Source organism: Parasteatoda tepidariorum, chromosome 1, assembly GCF_982258835.1.
Source record: "Parasteatoda tepidariorum strain Cologne lab strain chromosome 1, Ptep-v5.0, whole genome shotgun sequence".
NCBI lineage: Eukaryota > Metazoa > Arthropoda > Arachnida > Araneae > Theridiidae > Parasteatoda > Parasteatoda tepidariorum.
Window position 1 is genome coordinate 95,443,160 of NC_141755.1, and position 24,330 is coordinate 95,467,489.

Genomic DNA, 24,330 nt, shown 5'->3' on the forward strand with positions numbered 1-24,330 from the left:
GTTTATTTTGTATTTTTTGACAAGAGAGAGCATTCTCACCAAATGTGATTTCTTCCGAAATTCAATGTTTTGTTTATGCAAGTTTTTCCATTGCAATTCACTTATTTCAATTTTTAATAAACTTAATTATAGCCAAAATTTTAACCTTTTTAAAGAGATATCAGTTTTAGAAATTTTATCTTAAGATTTTATACTATAGCACATTTCTAATAGGTTTAACGAATTACATGTCATTTATTTGAATTCAAATTTATTTTAATGACTTAGTATTTACTAAAAAGATGCCATTTTTTTTTAAAAAAGAAGTTGTTATATGGATTTAAATGATTGTTTTGAATTCTTAGAATTTTATGAATTTGCAATGTAACTAAGTTAGTAGCGAGCGAAGCGAGCTTGGTTTGCGAAGCAAACCATATAAGATTGCGTAGCAATCTTCCGGGGTTGGCGAGCGTCAGCGAGCAGGGGGCGCAGCCCACTAGTATTGCTTATTATTTTATTTCATAAGCATATATTTCCTTAATTAATTAGCATAATTGGCGTAATTAAGCCTCATTGGTGCCAATTTTTATGTTTCTCCTAAGCGAATTAGTTCCACTTTCTCAGTAATTTTTGCTTTTGATTACATAAATATTTTGTTTCTATTCAATTACCGTTGGTTTTAAATAAGTAATTTTTAGAAACACATTTAAAAGAATTATTATAAATAAAATAAAAGCACGTGGTTTCAGACAAAGTATAAATTTGGTGGCGTAGATCCTGTGTTCCACCACGTAATGATCATCGAATTCATCAGACATAGCGAATATAAAATAATTAAATGTTTAAACGCGTGCAATAAACTAGTTGCTGATCAAACAGAGCTATAAGCTAGCAGTTATCACTGATGTATCTTTAAAACATGTGATAACTGATTCGTTAAATTTAAAACAATGGCTAACGCTTAACCAATCAGAAAATGTTTCTCGCTCATCCTGTTAGAACGATTTGTCTTAGAATGTTCGAATGTTGACAGTGACCTTCTTCATGCTTGAAACTATCTGTTTGCGAAATTCCATTACTTTCTGTCTGAGGGTTTAGGAGTCTATAAAGGACGTACATACACACAGACACTCATTCTTATATATGTAGCAGATGTAATTGATAATGTTCTCACCATTATCGTATTCGATAATTATAAGCAGTAATGATTGTGATATTATCATATTCTATATATATATATATATATATATATATATATATATATATATATATATATATATATATATATATATATATATATATATATATATATATATATATATATATATATATATATATATATATATATATATATATACATATATTGTTGTCACTAATTGTTATGATACTGTCGCATTTGACGCAATTAAATGTATCTTTGGTAATTGGTGACCTGTGTTACCGGTATCTGGCGTTGTTCCTACGCGTTGGCGCAGTTGCCCACATTGTTCTGTTTCTGAGTTGCAGTCATACGCATATACATAACATACATTATATACACAAAATAAATATTGTACCGAAGAAAAATATTAAGTGACGAGAATGATGTAAAATGATTTTAAATCTCTTAGAGTGTGCCACAACGTGAAAAAGTTTGTGGAAATTTTTTTCAATGTATAAATCTTGATAAATATTTTTATAACTTTCTAAAAATTTATCCAAGGATCGTACAAGCTGGCAGCTGAGAAACAGCTTATTACAAGCTATTCCTTAAAATATTACCCTATTAATAATTATGATTAGCTATTCCTTATTATCTTTATTACCGAAATATTATGCATTAAACTTGCCAATGAGGAATTTCCTTTTCAAATGAATTTGACCAACAAACCTGCAATGTAATCTCCAATTCCAACAGTAGTTACTGTAACAACAGTGTAGTAAATTCCATCCAAAAAACTCCATTCTTCTGTAAACATAAAGACTATTGACGGTAGAACAATTAAGACAACAGTCCACAATGCAAAGAATGCTGATCCAGCCAAAGCTCTTCCTGCAAGACCTGTTTCATCTGTTGGAACTAACCATATAGTTTTCACGTAAGCATTGGTGAAGCTATCTCCGAGTGCCTCACAGAAGAGAATGCTGATTGGAATGCCCAAAAATGCATAGATGACGCAAATGATTTGGCCGATAAGCGTTGCAGGAACTACATTCCCATAACCTGCAAACAGAAGTGATTGGCTTAATAACAACAACAACAAGTGTGTAAAAATTCTACAAGATGAAAGACAAACTTCAAGAGTTTAATTTTCCTTTCTCCTTAATTTCTTCCAAGAGAGATTTATCAACCGTTTCACTCCTCCTCAGAATAAACGTACGTTTATTCTGAAGTAACTGATGAACATGAGCAGTTTTGAAAAACTTCTGCTCTCGGGCATGCTCCAGTAGCTTAAGTACATGCGTACGTTTACGGTAGACGATGTGAAACGGTATTCATAATTAATTTCCATTTTCAATCTTACATTAGCAAAACTGAAATAAATAATTTATATCAATGGGTTTTGATTTCAATGGCTAGGTTAACTTAAAAATGAGATTTTAATTGTATTTTTGTTCGATCTAAAACAAGAGACGTAAGCTGCTTTTCTTCTGCAGAAAATTTTCAGCTCGACTGAAAATTACTCCAAAATTTCTTACAGAAACACATAATATCAGAAACATACACGCTTCTCAAATGTGATGTGCTTAAAGTTTCTTTTTCATGTCTGAGGAGCTATATTTTTCTTTAGATACATATGTGCACAGAAACATATAGTGTAATTTGTGTCATATTTGCAGAAATAGACAAGTATATCTTTTCTAAGAAATATATATTTTCTGAAACAAATAAGTAGGTAAAGTTCTTTAGAAATGTATACTAATTGAAATATCTATTTTGATTGTAATTTATACATACTCAATCTACTTATCTCGATAATGTCGAAAGAAAGAATGCTAGCGTTATAGTCAAATTATAAGCGGCTTACAAGAAATTTCTACCATAACGTTTCATAATTCTTAAGAGGGAGAAAAACTGACGACTCGATATGACAGAGCAATGAAGGATAAGTGCTTTCCTGAAGCTGAGAAGCTGGTCGCAAGAATCGCAGTACTTGCCAGAGAAATTCGAGATGAGCCTGGATTGTTCAAGAATATTCAGAATTCCATGCGTAAAAGCAAATTCAGCACTACAGTCGATGGAAGAAACTTCGAACACTTTCTTTGACCCTTATTCCTTTTTTTCTGCTTTTATCATTAAAATGAATATTACCTGCTGTCTTTTTCTGTAGGACATTTCTTTGTCCATCAGCTCTCCAGAAAAAGCATTTCTGAACCAGCGATGCTGCATGATTTCGAGTTCTGATCCTACTCTCCTTAAGAAATTTTGAAACGTTCAGCTTAGATACCAGACACTTCAGGTAACGAACTATTCAAGGGTTGATCAAAATAATAGAAACACTTCTATAATAACTCTATTTTATTTTATTTTATAACCGTCGTTGAACAGCCGACCCAATTTTATGAGTTCCGAATGCCAATGTTCAACTTCGTATCCTTGTAATTTTGAGCCCAATCCAGAAGACAAGGGAACTCCTAGACCGAGTATTGGGAGAAATTTTCCTTCGTGGAGGACTTTTTGATGAAGTTAATTCGCACTTACGTTACATGGAGAGGAAGACCACGAGAACCTCCCACGGTTAGCCTGAAGGCAAGGAGACTCAAACCCATCATCCGTCTCCCACTGAGGATATTTCTCGTCAGCACTGTGGTCGGTGCAAGCCAGATGCGGAATTCATATTGACTGGGATTTGAGCCCGGTTCGCTGTATTGGAAGGCGAACTCTCTATCCCCTGAGCCATCGCGGTTCTATAATAACTCCATGTAATTTTCCCCCTTTCGCACCAAATGATTTGGAAGATTTTACGTGGTAAAACTGTTGACACAATTTGAAAGATTATACCTGAAGCTTTTGAAATGGTGTCATTTTTACACCCATTCAAAGTTCGGATTGACCAAAATGAGAGTTAGAAGTTCTTAACTTCCATCTAGCTTTAATACCAGCCATTTTGAAATCATTCTACCTGATTCCAATATTTATAAAAAATAATTTTTCTATTAAATTTGTATTGAAAAAGGAACTCATATTTTATATTTCTGAGTTCATTTTGTTCGATGCAAGTTTTGTATGGTTAAAAAAGACACCATTTTTAAAAGCTTCAAGCACAATTTCTCAAACTGTGCCAACAGTTTTTCGATATAAAATTTTCCAAAACATTTGCTACTAAAGGAAAAATTGTTTACATTGAGTTTACTAACTGAAATAAGGGAGACGCTTCTCTACTGAGAAGCATTTCTATTATTTTGATCAACCCCTGTGAGTACTGGACCAGACAGAGGAACAGATCAGTAGTAAAATCAGTTTATATTTGCCTTGTTTTAGAGATGAGTTAAATATCCATGACTTTTAACTGTCTTCTGCTAATCTGAAAATTAGGCTCTTTGCAGGCAGCTGAGGTTACTTCGTAATACGCCAACAAAATTCAATGTAATAAGCCTAACAGATAACGTCGGCAGTTCACAAAGGGAGGATTTTCTAATTAGCCTACGTCATATATCAACCTAGTTTTGCTGTATTGTCATAACATAAACACACAAATGTCAGGAAAGCTCAAAATATAACATTGTAAAAGACATTTACAGAAACATATATAATATAGCAACACACTACCTATTTTGCTTGTAATGTCGAAAGAAAATACAGCAGCATTAAAGAAAGTCCAAGTAGGATTTTCTAAAGTTTCATTTTGCGAGGAAATAACAAGTTTCATTCCAGAATCCCATGCCGCAACTGCAGTGCTAATTTCCTCGATCGTAAAATTTTTCAGCAACAGAATGTTTTCCAGGCCTGAAATATAATAGAAAATGTCTTAAGTTTTTATTTTGCAGTAACATTTTCATTTCAATAATTTAGAATATCAATATTTAGGCTTTGTGTCAAATGCTCAAAAAGCAAATTTGAAACATTTTGTTTTTATCTCGGCGTAGCATTGTCGAAACTCGTTTTTGAAATTGTTAATGCACGCATACTTCATCTTAACACTTCTACAACTTAAAATACCATAAAAATAAATTTGCGAAGTTATTAACACTAAAAAGAGTGAAACTTAATATATATCTATATTGTCCAAAAGCAGTCAAAGTAACTGGATTGTGAAAGAATAACTAATGTGTAATGAAATTTGTTTAAAATTAATTTTTCATATTTTTTACATTATTTACAGTTATATAACAAGTTATTTGTAAATATCTATGCATAATAATAAATGCGGCTGTGTGTGTGTCTGTTTGTCTGTCTGTCTGTCTGTAATCACAATATATCGCCCCAGAAGCCTCGCCCAGGCACGAAACTCGGCACATAATTGTGTTTTGACATAATGAAGAAGTATTTTTTTTCTTTTTCAAAAATTTGGATTAGTTTTTTAGTCATGTTGTCTAGTAGAGTTATGTATAAATAAATTAGTTATGTTGTCTCTTAATAATGATATAATAAGGGTCGAGAGCCATGGAACAACTTTAATTGCAAGAAGGACGCCAAGACTCGAAAAGATTTATTTTGGCTCGGCGTATTAAGGGTATGTGAAGTAAAGCATTCCTGAAACTGCTCATTGGGTACCTGGGGTCTTGGAATTAGGATTCCACAATTTCGTGATCTTGACAATGTGATTAGTATTGCGAACAAGTTACTTTCACTCCCCATACAAGCTGGTACTTATCGATCTCAAATTGGGTATGTTACAAGCCACCTCTGGAGATCGAACCCCATTCTTTCAACATGACAGCTCAATGCCTTTAAACACTGGACCATTGTGCCTTTTTGACTTTTTAAGTGGTATTCAGAATTGCCAACTTGCTCTGATTTCTGGAAAGTTTTTTTCCCCAGTGGTAGCAAAGTTTGTGTCTTGATGCATGATTCTTATTTATGCAAATTCGATTTGATGTTATTTTGGCTACCCCTGCATATAGATAGTTCAGACCCTCATACATATTACCACTTTGTCCCACTTTCACGGATTGATCAGTGTTAACAAAATTAGCTAAAATTTCTTAATTAATTTTTAAAAAATTTCTTAATTAATTTTTAAAAAATTTCTTAATTAATTAATTTTAGTTTTGATTTCTCAATCACTTTTAAAAATATTTTGCGCTGTTGTCTTCCCTGGGTACACATTTACGTAGAAAACCCACCAAATCTACAGCTACGGATTGCATACATTATTGGCCTCCCAAATGTCGCCGACGTCGATAAATCCACCATGTAACTGATACAAGGATTTAGCCAAGTCATATCATTTACTTTACTTTAAAAACTAAAAATTTTTAGTTTTAGAACAGAATCTGATTACATAAATTGTTAACATGCCTTGTAACTCAAAATATTGTGCTTTCCCACAAAATTGTGGGAAGTAAAACAATTTCCGATTTTCTTTCACCTATGATTTGAAGTTGTCTGCTCTTTAAGCAAAAATAGGATGCAGTTTTTATTTTTTTAATTTTTTTCACATGCTGCTATGACAAAAGTTTATAAATGTTTTACTTACTAGAAAAATTGTAGCAAGTATTATTTGTTAGGTTTCCTTCCCCAATTTTTATTTCTGGCCAACGTTCGAGAGATAAGAATACAATGCCACCGATTTGCAAATATAAAATATACACAATTAATGTATGCAAAATTGCATTCCACATTTTGAAGTTAAAATAATTTTTCTATGCGTTTATAAAATGAATGGCAGACACTCATTTAACCATAGCATTCTCCGTGATAAATAGCTTTTTTAAGTTTTTTTATATTATCATGCTAATGTTAACTTTTTTAAGTTCATTATAACATATTTTTCATTTATATAGTGATATCTTTTTTAATCTTTGTGACTAATGACAAAAAATCCTTAATTTTTGAAAATGTGATTATTTTTAATTTTTTTCAATGTTATTTACACAAGAGAATGAATCAATTTGTTTATTTTCTTTTATATCGAAGTTTTCGTGCTAAATTAGGGAATACTTTCTGAAAGCTGATCAGCGTCCTTGGAAAACTTAAAAAACTGAAATTAAAATTTCCAAAAGAAAGGAATGCATCCTGAAGAGAACATTTGCGTTTATTCTATCTTATGTTTCAAATTCTATGTTATTCCATGTTATATATATATATATATATCCATATTAGATCGTCCAAAGATTTCATTAAATGAGCACTTTGTTCTTAAAAGAAACAACACACTCTTGGTAGAAAACAAAACTAAGTTAACTTTTTTTCCGTACTCGCAGCCACACTGCAAGAAACGTTCCGCGGTTTTAGTCGTTTTACTTTAGGGTTACATCATTTTTCAGCCGGCTTAGCGATAATTTCATTCGCCACCCCATGATCGACAACTTTAAATTTGTATTTTGACAACGTAATTTTTTATTTAACTGTAGTGTTAGCGAGAGAAATTAGAATAATGCTCTGTTTCGTCAATTTGTAAACGAAAAAATTTCATTTCTTTTTGAAACTTAAAGTACCTTTCAAAATCGAAAGAACTGAAATTTCTTAACTTGGAATTTCTTTACGATTTATCGGGTACCAAGTAATGAATACAGATTGAGCAGATAATTTAACATTATTAGAACTTGCTTATAACTTTGGCGGTAATTACAGTTGGCGTTTATAAACAGGCCTGGAAGCGAGACGGAAAAGAGAAAATACTGGTAGTAGAACTATTTCAATAATAGATAATTTACGAGAGGAGTAAATCTATTCTTAACAATAAACAATTCACTGAAATTAATTGATTCTCGGGGAAGAAGCAATTCAATATATAAATTGTATCCGTTAAAAAAAAATTGATAATTACGAGTATTTTATTATTCCCGAAAAAAACTAAAAAATGAAATTTATTTGTCACCAGTTTTTACTCTGTTCCGTCTTGATATATATGGGCTTTCAGCCCTGCTTATTAAGCAATTTTAATAGAGAACTCTATGAAGAATTTTATTCCGAAAATGAAATTTTGAAAAATGGAGAGAATCTATGTTGTTTTGCTGTTAACAAAGTATAATACTTCTTTGATATGCAACGTGGAATATATTTGTACAACAAATTTCTGTCTATAATACAAATAACCTTAAAATATTCAGTCGTAATTATTGTTTAATATGTTTTTAAATTCTGCACTTTACCAAATCTTGAAATTCTTTCATTTTTTGAATTTGTTTATTTATTTTTGTAAAATCTATAATTACTGAAAAATATTCCGAACAGAAACAACGAGACATGTTTAATAATTAACCAAAAATAAATTCAATTCAGATTTTCAGTTAAAAGTTCCTGTTCTAATAAAAACATATTACTATTGGTTGAATCTATAACTAATTGATCATTGATTTCCAGTAGACCCGTAAATGAAGTGACGTCAGCCTAGACATCTCTGTTCACAATTAGGAAGAAAAAAAAAACAGAGCTAATTTTCAAAATAAAACGTGAATAGAAAGTTATCATAAGCAGGAACTTAAAAAATCAAATAAAAACTTAGTGTTAAAGGCAGGAAAGTGTTTTGTAAACAGTGTTTGCGTTTAACTACACTATTATTTATTGATAAATAAATTTCTTTGAAAGAAAATAATGGATATAGAATGGCTTAAATCATTTCATCGGATATTTTTAGTCAGTAAGTTAGTTTTAACGTGACTATAATTTTTAATAATATAAAAATTATGCGAAATAAAAAACTGTGTTATTTTTATTATACCCATATCTTTTAAAAATATAATGCTATTTTTAATTATGAATTAAATAGGAGGTTATTGAAAGCTTATTTTATAGATCTAAATGCTTGGCTATCTCAGGTAAATAAATTATTTCTAAAACTGCGACAGTTATACAATCAAAAGACTACAAATTTGTCCATAAAGCATATGCATTTTTTCAAATATTTAAATTTATCACTCAATTTTTAATGTGATTAATTATGAGTTTAAGAACATTTTATTCAATTGCAGTAGGTAAAAAATATTAATTTTCTGATTGAGTTTGAATACAAGAGCTGGAATAAAGCCTGATTTAGCCACAACAGCTCTAAGCTGTGAATAAATGACATCAAGGTATTATGAGTATGACATCAAGATAGATAGACCACCGGGTGCCTTTCTTATTTGGAAAATTTTTATGTTCTTTCAGAAAATAAGGAAAATGACTTAAGCTTTTATAATAAAAAATCGATATAAAAGCTAAACGAAAAGGAAATATTTCATGTACAGTACAGTACTCCAACTACAGTACCAAATTCACGGGCAACCTATTTTTCACTCAAACTAAAATTATATTTTTAGAAAACTTTTATCAAAATAACGCAAATTTTTCTGTTAAGCATTATGTTTTTTTCCCATCAAAATTTAAACTTATCACTCAATTTTTTATTTAGTTATTAATGAGTTTTATAACATTTTATACAACTGCAGTAGATAAAAAGATTATTTTTCTGATTGAGTTAGAATACAGGAGCAAGAATAAAGCCTCATTTAGCCACAATTTTAAGTTGTTATATACTACTTATAGCACTTACAGCAGTATTCAAAAATATCCCCAAAAGCTAAGCCATTTTATGTATTGTATACGACTCTCCTAGCAGTACTACAGACCCAGTTTTTAATTGGCTGATATTAAAATGCTTTGCACAGTCCCGAAAAGAAAAAAAAATCCGTAACACTTATAAACCTATTGGGTCGAATTTTCCTTCTGTGTGGTTTAAAAAAATGTAGCGACATGTTGCAAAATAAGTTCCCACCGCTTTTTTTAAAATTTATTGAGTGCTTTTGGCATGATGGTTTAGATCCCTCGAAAGAAAATATTTTCTTCTACCAGAATCTATATTTTTAGAGGTAATTTGTGTTAAATCCAATTCCAATAGTGTGGAAGAAACTAATGTAGACTCATTGACTATTTATATTTTATTTTACCTTTCAGTAACAATATGGATTTACCTTGTTATTGAACAAAGCCCTTCAGCCAAAACATTTAATTATTATTTTACAGAATTTAAATACTTTCTTGATTTTTAAATATTGCACCAGGTCTTATATACAGGCGTTTATGTCATTTATCAAATGCATTTTAAAGACATTTTTAATCGAATTTGTTAAACCAAAAACCGTATAGTTATGCATAATTGTTGGCCTCACTTTGCTGAGTGATCATCACATGTGTTTATATCATGACTTACATATATGACATTCGCATATGTGTTTATATCATTTATCAAAACGCTGTTAAAAAAATTTAAGCTAAATTTGCTTAACCAAAAATCAAGTAGTTAAACATAAGAGTTTTATCACAGGAAAAATATTAGGGAAAAAATGTAAAATTTATTGACTATGGAAACGTATGTGCTACGTTACATAATCTTCTATCTTAGTGAAGCTAAAATTTTAAATACGTAGTAAAATTAATCAAATTTTTTGCGTCTTTAAAAGTGCCAGAAGACTATGATCATCTGAATCAGATATTCATGTTCTACGTTACATAATATTGTATCTTATAGAAAATGAAATTTTAGAGCGGAATAGATAGAATATATTTTGAATAACTGAACCGTTTTAATTCTTTGTATATTTAAAAGGTGCCAGATGGCGAGTTCTAGCAATGCTTTTTATATTGATATCCTATTTGTTGTTTGGATCTATTGTTCTCGGACTCTTGGATGGGAAATATTTATCAAAAAAACATTTGAAAAGTCGAATGACAACACATGCATTAATTAAAAGTGAGTAAATGCTTACACAACTCCTCTGAATGTTTAACAGTTATCAAATTTCTTTAACTAATTCATTTGAAATATTTTGTTTTGTATGTTAAAAATTATGCCCTCTGTTTTGGGATGTTAAATTTTTGATACATGAATCTGTATAAGTCTGTGCGATGAATCTGTATAAGTCTTAGAAACGTGAGATTTTCACCATGTACCGAGTTAATCTGAATTGATGGTATATGCGCAAGGTAGTGATAGAGGAAAACTGGATAAACGCAAAACGCCATTCATTCTATGGTCGGAATTTATTTTTAAAGTCCTATGGATGCTTCTCAGTTTGTGACCGAGTTCTACACAGAGAGGGCTCTCTCATTCATTGAAAAATGTTTTCAGTTACTCAAAACATTCTTTCTATGCCCAGTACCTTTATACTACATGACAAACGATCTTCTTAAGCGTTGGTGCAGTTACTGAATTACTTTCTTCTTGTAGACTATTGCGTGTATTGATCGAATGTACACATCTTGGGAGACTACAATGGTACTTATCGTGCAAACCAATCAGTCCAGCCAACAAATCATGCTCATCAAAACACCAATTTATTCATATGTATTGTTGAGACATTTCTATATCGCATCTTGATTGTGTTAAATACAATAGCCAGGGTATCATCTGACCGCATCTTGAAATCAAGATAAATTAAAAAATATCAATATTGGCTCTATTACATTTTCAAAAAAATAGGTTCAACAAAGTGTTCAAAAATAATCTCTCTACCTTCAACTAAATTTAGTAATAAAGGGTTAAAATGAATTTTGTTTACGTCTAAGTTGAATAGCTTGGAGTAGTTAAATTTTGATTTGTACATCAGAGGGGTTTAACCTAGCACAGTATTAACCAATGTAGCGTTTCGAACATAGTATGTCGAGATTTATTGCAAAAGCGCAATAGCGGGATATTATCACCACAGGTAAACTTGACCGAAAGCGTTTCGTTGGAAGAGTTAATTCATTTTTTTAAAAAGGGTTAAACGCTTAATCATTAAAGGCAGCAAGTTCGAATGATGTGATAGTTCAAAAAGCTCCAAAATGTTTGGCAGTGTGACTAAAAATTGAGAGTGATTTCTTTCCAGTGTCACGTGTTTGTGCCTCTTTTTCCTAAACTTTGGAGATTATTTTAGAGCATAGTTTTACATGCAAATATTTTATCATACCTGTACTTCTTGCGAATTATTAAGCATTTTCTCCTTTCTAGGTATGGTAGAGGTCCTAAGAGAAAAGTTCAGTTTTCAAGAAATTGAAGATAGCTTCTCTAAAGAACATTTTGATACATTCCACGATGAAAAGGAGATTGAAACCAAGTGGTATGAAGCTTATGAAAAATGCATTTTGCTTGCGATGCTCTTAATTGGATCCATAGGTAATGAAGTTCCTTTTTTCATTAAAAAAAATCTACATCAGAATGCGTCTAAAGATGACTCGATGACTAGAACTATTTCTGCAGGATGACTCGAACTATTTTCTCTAACTTCGATGCCTCATATAAATTAGATATAAGTATTTTTTTTTTGTATAACTTCTAACAATAAGTTCAGTTTTTGGAGTAGAAACATTAAGAAGTTTTATTAAGCTTTAAAAAGTCTGAAATTATTAATTAATTTGTATCAAAAAGTACGTTTCTGCATTTATTTTCCTTCTTTGCCAATTTTTTCGATTCGTCCTGTAGGAGTGGTGAGTAGATTTTCCCTATCGTAATTTGAACCGAGGTTCGATCCTACACGTGATAAAGGCTGGGTATTTGTTCGGATTAAACTCTTTCCGATAGTGTTTCAGAGGGTCCAGGGGTGATTGGGTAGTATGGTTTATAGCTCAGATGATTGATACCAATATCTGCCCTCTGATCTAAATTTATGGTAATGACTGCTTAGAGAATAGCCAGTATAGTCTGAGGATCATCATTTAAGAATTAATCTAAAACTGCCACCCATAGTCCACTAGTTTATTCCATTACAATGCTACATGGCATGAAAATTTTGAATGGAGTTCTGTCATTGATGGCAATACGAGTTTCAATCGTTCCCTAATCACTATTTATCAGAACTTATCTTGGAAATGGTACATTTTTCGACAAGCTAAAATGCTCAAGTTTCAATGAAGCTATGTGTTAGATGATAATACAAATTACAATTGTTTCCTAAATGTTGAAAGAAAAAATTCTCCATTTTTTTGCCATTCGAAATTTGAAATACATTCTGACATAAAAGGAGTACCAGGTACATAATGGAAAAAATAATAGCAGAATAAAATATAGTAAAAATTAAAAATTCATTTTTTTTTATCAGATTAAAAGTTTAGAAAATGATTTTATATTTATCTGTTTGAGAATTTTTGTTTCTAATTGCAGGCATTTTTCCCTAAAGGTTTCCATAGTATATGTTACAAGCAAATTCTGTCTTCATCTTTTGCTATTCGAAATTTGGTACACATTCTGATATAAATGAACTAACAGATATAAAACTAAAAAAAATAAAAAAAATAATGAAAAAAATACGTTTTTCAAGAAGACTAAAAAATAGACAATAAATTTACATTTGTGAGAGGAAAACAAAAAAAAATTTCCCCAATTTTCAAATAAACTTCAATTATCACCGTGTTGTTGTTTTAGATCTGACCAAGGCTGAACTAGATCAGCAACTTAACTGTTACGTATCTTGTTATACTCAAATAGACTATCACAAAAACAATATTGCTTCGGCTAGGTTGATAATGCTTATGCAAAAAATGGTTGAAAATGTGTGCTACTTGTCAATACTTCTGGTTACATTTGGTCTGGACAGTCTATTTGTGAAATAAGATATTAGCTTTAAAATATAAAAAAAAATTTACTATGTTTAAAAGCTAATAATACCTTTCTATTTAGCTTTTAAAATTCCTAGGAGAATTCCCAGGAACTTAAATAACTAAAATTTTCATAAGTTAGAGACGTTCCTATTAATCATTCATGCGTCTTTACATCTTAAGGCATTTAAAGTAATGACGAGAATTTGAAGCAGACATTGTTAGATTCAAAAATATTGTTCTGTACTAAATAATTACCAAGGCACATTATCGTTTCGTTGCTATTCCAAGACTTCTAATCTTGCATAGTTTCTAATCCTAATAAAGCCTAGAACATCGTACGTGCAAAATAAATAAAAATCTTTATATCCCTGTAGAAAACATTCCAAATATATAGTAAAAACAACGCTCTCCAAAGCATTGAAATATCAACTAACTCAATTCCTAGTATGATTTGTCTTACTTTTTTTGTTGCTACAACAACTAGATCACGTTTCTTAATTTCGAAATTCAATATGTTATGTAATAAAAACGATTAGTTTCTTTGAACTGTTAGCGCCCTCTGGATTATTGGAGTGAAGACGTTCCACCTTCTTAAATTAAGGTAATAAACTAGCTTGTATACAGACGGTTACAATCAAGTTCAGCTTTGGTCTTAGATAAAATTAATTTCTCAGTTTTGCTCTACTTCAAAAACGTGGTGCTAAATTCATTTTATTATATCTTTCATACTTTTATTTGTTATGGTTTCATGTAATCTCAACTTCTATCATATTAGGTTTTGATATTTTATGGCTTTTCTTTCTGAAGGTTATGGAAATGCCGAGCCAACACAGGGCTGGGGCGTTCTTTTGCTCCTAATTTACCTTATTATCGGATATCCGATTCAGTTCATAATGATTCGCCTACTGGGTCTTCAAATTAGATCTTTTTTCAGAAGAGTGTTGAACAGAGTGAAAGACTTTAAGTTTAGATACTTGCCCGAGCCATGCCATCATCTGAACATCGATTTGTATTTGACCATTTTTCTCTTCTTTCTTGCCATGGGTGTCATTTTCGTCTTCGGTCCAGCAGCAATTTTCGAGAGATTCGAAGACTGGTCATACACAGAAGGACTTTACTTTTCCGTCATCACGCTTTGCGCCATTGGATTTGGTGATTATGCAGCAGGTAGGGCATTTCTTCTTGTTTCTTTTTTCCAAGGATGAACCTGATAATAACTGTCTGTAAGGCTTGCTCATTACCTAAATTTCAACCTGATGGTTTAAATCTAATAATTCAAAGAGCTACAAAAAAGAACAATCGTTTGCGCTACGTAGCGTATTAAATTGCGACATTAAGAAAGGTAGCGTAGAAATATCAAAAACTAATTTTCCAGATGCATATAAGTTTTTAATTAAAAATGTAGTGATGTTTTTAGTATACGCTGAATTTACATGCTTTAAGACACAATTATGAATCCAATGTATTAATAATTATGACTCGGGTGTTACCAACTTATTTAAAGAATAACCAGTGATTTGCCCACTGTCTGCAAATTGATATGATGTCGTTATCCTACACTTACTCACAATTCTTAAACTACGAAATTAGAGTTTGAGTATGGCAACACTTGCAATAGTTGTTTAGCATTGAAGATAAAGATAGGCTGCTATTTTGAATGTTCTATGTAGAGCCAATGAAGCAGAAGTTTTTAGTGGTTGTCTTTTCACAATGTCGTGTCTGTTATCATAAAATATGTCCAAGCTGGTGTTACTTCACTTACCTCTCTACAGGTAATCCATCTATGATCAATCATTTACAGATGGATCAATAGAAATACGTTACTATTAGAGGAATAAAAACAAGCAACTAGTTGCCATTCACAACCACAAAGTTATGAAAATTTATTGATTTATTCCACTCAGTGATACAGTCCAGCCATTGGCTTGGATACCTCCAATGGTTGAAATTTTTTTAAAATGTATTAATTTATTCAATAGGCTAATTTAACTTGTTAGATTTTTAATCTAAATGTCAAAAAGAATTTCTTATATTTAATAGAATTAATCAATTTCGTGGATTTATGTTGTTTAAAATGTCTGTTTATTACTTTTCTTATGTGTCACCCTATATGGTGACACTTATGACAAACTTGGTTACAAACATAATTTATAAGATTCTTTTCTTAAAAAATTCGAAGTAGTTTATTATCATTAATCTTTAGGTTATAATGAAGTACTTTTATCTAGAATACCAAAAAGTAATAGGAATTATGGTAAGTCACTTGACAATCTTCATAGTATTTGACCAAAACGTATCAACTAAGAAAATTAAAAATACAATGAATAAAAATGGCAAAAATAATTGCAGGAGGAAAATTAGTGTAGACGAAGTATATGTGCTTATTTTTAAAAATTCCAATTTCTCTTACAACATATATTTTCATTTTTCAATTTCCAAATGACAATTGATTTTGAGAATGAACCGTATACACATTTTTTAAATTTTTTATGTATAGGGGTATCTTCAAGGGCTACAGATGCCTACTTATATTCCATTTACTCGGTGGCCATTTTTTTCTGGATAGTGTTAGGTATAGCCTATTTTGATACGTATCTTGAACTAGGATCTTACACTGCCGGAGTCTTCATTCTGGACAAACTTGATGGAAAGCGTGGCAAGAGAAAAGCTGCCAGGGACGATGCGAGCAATCTTTATAATTTGGTTGCTGATCTCAATTGGAAACTAGCAAAATATTGCCCAAGGGTACGCATCTATATATATTTTCAAAGATAAACAATATATTGATTTTGCAGGGTAAATTTTGGTACATTTAACATAACAGGGTGCATTTAACATTGCAGAAAGCAGAGTTGGCCGTTGATTACAGTAATCGATTACAACTGTAATTGATTACAGATAATTACAGCTATGTAATCAATTACTTGTAATCACGATTACAAATAATCAATTACTTGTAATCGTGATTACAACTTTCGAAAAATTTTGATTACAGCTGTAATCATGATTACAATTTTGATTACAGTAATCAATTACTTGTAATCACGATTACAAGTAATCAATTACTTGTAATCGTGATTACAACTTTCAAAAAATTTTGATTACATCTGTAATCATGATTACAATTTTGATTACAGTAATCAATTACTTGTAATCATGATTACAAGTAATTGCGATTACAAGTAATCACAACAGAAACGATTACAAGTAATTATGATTACAAGTAATCAAAATATATGATTACATGTAATCATGATTACATGTAATTTGATTACATGTAATTGTGATTACTTGTAATCAAATTATACGATTACAAGTTATTACGATTGTATACTATAGTCAAATTTTTTATGTAAGTATTCATGTGTTTACATATTTTTATGTACATAGAATGTACGCACGCATGAACGTACAATTTGCGATTCCTATACATACGATGTATGCACAAACGTTGTTTGTACGTACAATATTCATAATTATATTGTAATATACTTAATGCAATGCGCATATGCTTAGTACATATAATTATGCATTTATGATACATGTACGCATGTATGTTAGTTTGTACAAAAAGGCAATGTTTTGTATCTTTGTATACATAGACAATGTATGTATGAACGTATATGAAAATAATGTTTATGCGTTTGCATGCTTTTATGCACTTAAGTGCATATATTGTATAAATTTACGATAATAGCACGTATATACAATGTACGTTTGTATATAAAATTGTACGTATTTGCGTACAATCTGTAAAAATGTTATTTAAAGGTACAATATATGCACATAGTTGCGTAAATAAAATGCGTACATGTATACATGCATATTTATATGTACATCGATATATGTGCACGCAAAGTATGTACTTATGTACAACTTACGTATGTACTTGTATAACTACATACTTTGTTAATACTTATGCGCATGTAATGCATGGATGTACAAAAAAATAGTATATGCACAATGTATGCATGTGCATACAACGTATACATGTACATAATTACAAGTTATGTACAAATACGTGCGTACATTTAAATATATGTAATTACAATATACACATACATTGTGCATACATTAAAAAAATTTATCTGAGTAAAGTTATTAAAAAAAATTTTTAAATTATTCTAAGGTATATGAAACTCGACCTCATATTTTTTAGAAAGCAAACGATAATTTTATTTGGAATTTCTAAATATTAATTCCACACATAAAATTTACCGTTTTTCTTACCATTTAAAACATTTCTATGAATCATGCATTATGTTATAAAAAAAATAAATCTGTATTGTCAAACATTTCATGAAAATACCTGAAAATAATTTTTTATTCAGAGAATTTCAAAATGATATAGAACAATTAAAGCTGAAAACTAAATTTAAATATCGTTTGATTTTGTCATTTAACTTGCTTGAGTCATTAAAAGTTAACTTACATGCATTTTATTTATTGCATTGTACACATATTTAGGCATAAATGTAATGTACATATGTATACGTGTAATGTATGTACGCATGTACAATGTGTGTACATACATTCATGTATTGTACGTGCATATATAGTACATATGGATATGCATACATGGAACATACGTGTATTGTACATGTGTGGATACATTCATTGTACATATATACATTGCACCATATGCATAGATAGGGATAGCATGCATGTACACATGTAAAATTTGTACGAAAGAATTATGCCCAATATATTTATGCACAAACGTACTGTATATGTACACACATATGTACATTATATGAACATTATATGTTCATTTCATCATATGTACATTATATGAATATACATCTGTACGCTATATGTATGTACATCTGTACGCTATATGTATATACATCTGTACAATATATGCATCTCAAATGTGTGTACGTACGTTATGCATGTCGAATGCATGTATGAATATATGTGAAATATAAATACGCCCAATGTACGTACAATAGTTCACAAATGTATTATGCATATTTGGATACTTACATTGAGCATGAACATATTATGTACATGTACATAAATACACTGGACATGCATATCATGTACATGCATACATACATATATTGTACATCCTACAGATATACCTATATTGTACATGCATACATATATTGTACTGTTCATAAATAAATTGCACATACATGCATGAGACATGCATTGTACAGACAATGTATGTATGTTCGTACAAACACAAGTACTTGTATATACATGCGTACATGAACATAGATATACATTGTACATACACAAATATTTGCATGAAATGCATATATTCATTGTGTATAAATGTACATGTATACATGTACAGTGTATGTACATGTGTGTGATACTAAAATGTCTGAACATATGCACTAGATAAAATCATATGTACATACATTTCAGTTACATTCATTTGTACGTATACAAATACGTACAAAATGCAGTACATGTTAATACGTGCAAAATGTATCTTTATAAAATACATTCTACTATCTACTGTAAAATATAATCATTTATAAGAATACAATAGTCTTGTAATCGTGTAATTAGATTACATGTAATCATGATTACATGTAATCAAATTACATGTAATCAAATTACATGTAATCATATATTTTGATTACTTGTAATCATAATTACTTGTAATCATTTTTGTTGTGATTACTTGTAATCGCAATTACTTGGAATCATGATTACAAGTAATTGATTACTGTAATCAAAACTGTAATCATGATTACAGCTGTAATCAAAATTTTTTGAAAATTGTAATCATGATTACAAGTAATTGATTACTGTAATCGACTATGTAATCATGATTACAGCTGTAATCAAACTTTGTAATCACGATTACAAGTAATTGATTACTGTAATCAATATTGTAATCATGATTACAGCTGTAATCAAAATTTTTGAAAATTGTAATCATGATTACAAGTAATTGATTACTGTAATCAAAAAATGTAATCGATTACATTTTTGGCCAACTCTGGCAGAAAGGCACGTCTACATTATGATTAGGGCTGCAAGTTTGTCGCGGGAAAAAAGACCTCAAATTCGCAGGAAATTTTGAAAATTACACAAATTCTAAACATAAAAAAATTTATTATATAAATGATGCAAAAGACAGAAATTGCGCAAATAATAAAGAAAGCTTAAAAATACACAACAAAAGTATTTCTTTGAATTTCAAGCAATATTAATATTTTTATTTAAATGAACAGAATTTTGGCTTGGTCATATTATTGTCATTTATCCTTCGTCTTTCATCACTTAATACATTTTTATACTTAGAAAACGATCTTTTAGCGTCAACGCTGTTTTTAGACACCGACAAACTTCGAATTCTCACTTTTGCCTATTTTGGAACGTTCCGGTCTTTGATTTCCAAAACTCGATCAATTTTCCTTTACCAACGCTCAATTCCTTGACCGCTGCTTTGTAAGAAGTAATTGCCGTGAAAACTCAAACATTCTACATTCAAACTACTTGTTACAAGTCCCTACTAACTACTAGTCCCCCCCCCCTTTATCTAAGAAACTGACCCATATTTAAGAAATCACAAGAAGCCGCCTAGAAAAAATTAACTGGATGTGTAGAAAGGCAGTAGAAATTTCATTGCCCAGTATAGTATGCGCAACAATTTTTCTGTCAAAGATTTGATTTAGACCGTTTTCCTTCTTTTGTGATTCCAATTTCTTTTGTACTCTTACTGACTTCAGGAAGGTAATTACCCTCCCTAAGTGTAGAAAGACCACCTTAGTTGACAAGATTGTGATTATCTCTTATCTCTGAACTATTTTCACATCATTTTGCTATTGATTCACTCCCCTAAATATCTAATCAATTTTACATGTTCAATTTAAGGTTCAGGAAAATAAAAAATTCTGTTTAATAAAAATAATAAATAAAAAATGAAAAAAAAAAGAATCAAATTTTAAGCAATTTTCGCGCAAGTTAAGACATATTGAGAAATTCGCGGATTTTTGGAAAAAAGATAACAATTTCGTGGAAAACATCGCGGAAATTCGCGCCGCAACAAACCTACAGCCCTAATTTATGATTAAAATTGTGAAATCCCAAAACGTAGATCAAAGAACAAAATAGGCGGGAAAAAATCACTTTTCGTACCAGATAGTGGGGCTTCCAATAGAGGTAGTAAATTAATAAGCAAATCAAGTGGGAATTTTTATGATTCAGCCACCAATTCGATTTACATAATGTTTACGCATTGAATATCAGATATCTATTTATGTATTTGAGTTTTCAAATTAGGGCTGCGACCAGAAATATTCCATGATATATTCGAAAAAAAAAGAAAAATAAGAATAAAATTTTATGATATAAATTTTACGGTCTCTTTAATTATTTTGGCTGACCTTTGGGAGTCCTGAGATAGTAATGCCTCTTTATTTAATTCTTTTGTTCTTAGCGTCTTCATGGACCTAGTTATATTATTGCTCAAGGCTTTTAGGTCCCGAATGGTCCTTTTACCTTTTCATCTTGATTTCTGAAGTCGGGAAGTAATTTTCATCATGAGTTTTGGAACAGAAGGAAAGAAAAAGGAAAAATAACGTTAATACAATCATGTTATAGAAAAAAAGTAAAAATAACTATTTGCTGCAATTGCAACGCCTTTGACTGAATTGCAGCAGCAAAAAGAAATCAGAGTTCTGAACAGTCATAGAGAGAGAAAAGACTAAGCGCCAATTGCTTGCAGTGTTATAATTTAAAATTATAAATTAAATTATAAGTAGGGGAGAGTGGGGTCAATTGTAACAGGGTACGATTGTAACAGAGCAAAAATTTCGAGTGTAGCGTTCTAGATTTGGTTCCTAGATGGCGCACAAGGTGTATTTAATAAATCTACATGTACACCCCTGCTGGCAACCATTTTTATGTACTTTTGAAAGAGTTACATCACAAAAGATATTTTCAAGCTACGTAAGTACTTTTTTTGTATTAGATTATTGTATTGTAACAAAGTAATTTTGTTTAAACAAATAAAAATTATTAACCGAATATGTAAGTGGACACCTTAATTACATTTCAATAAAAAAAGAATTAGTTTTGTTAATTAACTAGCAATGTTTTTAACAAATGAAGCTGAAATGGCGTCTTGGGGACGATTGTAACAATAAGTAAAGGGACGATTGTAACAGCTGAAAATAAATAATCTTATGTTCACAAACCATTACTTAACTCTTTAAGAACCACCAATAGTTTCGTATATCATTTATATTAAGTTGCATGTGCATTATTTCATTTGTCACCTTTCGCAGCATAAATAAAATTTTTTAACCCCTTAAAGTTAAAAGTTTAACCCTTTAAGTCTCTGCTCATTATTATTTTTACTCCTAAAATATCGCTTCAATTTTGATCAATAAAAACATATATCACAACTATGATAATATGTATAATAAACTATGTTTTAGTTGAATTTATGAACTGTTACAATTGACCCCGTAAGTGGGGACAATTGTAACAAGTGCACGACTGTCAAAAATTGTTAATAACTAATATAATAACATTTAAAATAAGGAAATTATTATTTTTTCTAGTAGAGAATAGTTTACTTTACTCGTCTGTCAATTAATACTAATAATATATTGGATTTTTTGTTAGTTAAAAATAGTTAAGTAAAAAATGTTACAATTGACCCCACTCTCCCCTACTAATAAAAGATTGAAATTTATGAAGAATTAATTGAATTTATCTGATAAAATAGCATCGCCAGTGAAAAAGTGGGCTAGAGGTCTGATTTCGGAATCTTTAATTAGCATTTCTGATTTAAAAATATTGTTGCAGTTTGCGGCTGAGCATTTTTGTACTTTTTTTTATAAAATTGTGTGTTAAGTGTCATTAAAGTTCCAGTAAAGATCTTTAACACTAGATTGACCAAGGAAGTCATTTTGACTGCTTTTCAATTTCAATTAGAAAAAAAATGATGTGTATAATGACACAATTTCTTGGAACTTTGTGACTTTTTGCACAACATATAATTTTTTTTATTGTTAATATTTACTGATAACTCGTTATACAACTGTATATAATATAAAAATTAATTTTAAACAAATTTCTTTACTCATTAATTATTCTTTCACAATGCAGTCATTTTGACTGCTTTTGGTCAATATAGGTATATGCTGAAATAAATATAATAAATCTGAGAATTGAGTTTATTTGAGTTTCAAAAGTTTATTTTAATTTACTCACAAATCAAAAATTTTTGAATTATCATTTAATATACATATATATCACATAGATTTAATCTATAGAAACGATTTGTGAGATGATTTATAGTTATACCCATTATTCTTCGGAAGAAACTAATATGATATAATCATTGAGTTAATTATTTTTTAGGAGTTCACGAAACACAGAGTATATCAAAAATTTTTAGACATCTACGTTGATAACCCAGAGCAAATAACTGCAGAGCTTATGCAGGAGTTGCACCAGACATCACAAGAGTTAAAGGCTATTTCTGGTGACAAGTTACTTCAGTTCCATCTTTCTGAAGTAAAAAGTCTTTTCGAGGAAGATGATGATGAAGCCCGATCCGAAAGCGTCTTTGCTCGGGAATTGAAAAGCCAGACTGAGAGGGGACGATCTGCTAGAATGACTCTCTCTCCTTCTGGAAAGCTCCATCATATACCGCTTAGTTTACTGACTGCAGATAAGAGATTGAATAAAGAACTGCCCGAGACAGAATCTGCTTCATCAAGTCTGTCTGACAGAAGCAGAATAGAAACTTTATTAGAAAAAAGAGAGGTATCAAGCGAAGTCTCAGGTGCTGGAGTTGAAGAGGAGAATGAAGAGGATAGATGCGAAGAAACGCTGGATGCAGATAGCAATGCGAGTAAAGAACTATCCGATACTGAATGCGCTTCGCCAAGTTTATCTGATAGAAGCACAGTTGAAACCTCAGAAAAGGAAGGTGAGGTTTTAAAGAGATCAAAAAGCTCTGAAGCTGAGGTTAAGAGTGGAGAGGATCGAAACGAAAAATTGCAAGTTGCAGACAGAAACTCGAGTAAAGAACTAGATGAGTTTGCATCGTCAGGTCATTATGACAAAAGAACAATTGAATCTTCATCAAGGAAAGGAGAGGTTTCAATTAAAACCTCGATTGCTGAAGCTGAGGAGGAGTATGACGAGGAACGAAATGAAAAAATGAGGGCTGTTGATAGCAACACGAGTGACGAATTACCTACAATTGAACATGCTTCATCAAGGTCATCTGATCGAAGCTCAATTGAAGACGCAGAAGAGAAAGGAGAGGTTTTGAAGAATTCACCAAGTGCCGAAGTTGAAGAGGAGCAAAAAGAGAATCAAAGCAAGCATAATAAAGAATGTGACTGAATAATTTTGAGAGACGTAAAAATGTGGAGACAAATTTAAACGCTTTTTATTATTGCTGTTATCTATGCTTGATTTATCCACTCTTTTAATAATAATCTACGTTATTTAGTTTATTAGATTAAAAGAAGTTAAGATTTAAAAGGAAAATTTTGCTTTCAAATTCAAATGTCAAGTTCAGAAATAACTAAGTAAATAAATAAAATTAATTAAATAAATATAAACAAATAAATAAAGTAATTAAATAAATAAATATAAAACTTAAATAAATGAGCTAACTAAGTAAACAGAACAAATAAATGAAAGACTTGATTGTAGAATATAGTAAACTAAGTTTTTCTTAAAAAAGAAATTAGCATCCTAGTTATACTTCTTGGATT

The 24,330-nt window shown here is 30.5% G+C and overlaps 2 protein-coding genes across 2 annotated transcripts; one reads left to right on the plus strand and one right to left on the minus strand.

Moving 5' to 3' along the window:
- Positions 1-1,715: 1,715 nt before the first annotated feature.
- On the minus strand, positions 1,716-5,758 carry LOC107451675 (potassium channel subfamily K member 16). Its single transcript, XM_043051823.2, has 3 exons — positions 5,746-5,758; positions 4,730-4,906; positions 1,716-2,182 (listed from the first exon to the last, which is right to left on the minus strand). The coding sequence occupies exons 1-3, from the start codon at positions 5,756-5,758 to the stop codon at positions 1,827-1,829; spliced, it is 546 nt and encodes a 181-aa protein (XP_042907757.1). The 3' UTR covers positions 1,716-1,826.
- Positions 5,759-14,271: 8,513 nt separating this feature from the next.
- On the plus strand, positions 14,272-24,089 carry LOC122271241 (uncharacterized). Its single transcript, XM_087168031.1, has 3 exons — positions 14,272-14,788; positions 16,119-16,366; positions 22,958-24,089. Exons 1-3 carry the CDS (start codon positions 14,410-14,412, stop codon positions 23,951-23,953), a joined length of 1,623 nt encoding a protein of 540 aa, XP_087024157.1. The 5' UTR covers positions 14,272-14,409; the 3' UTR covers positions 23,954-24,089.
- Positions 24,090-24,330: the final 241 nt, after the last annotated feature.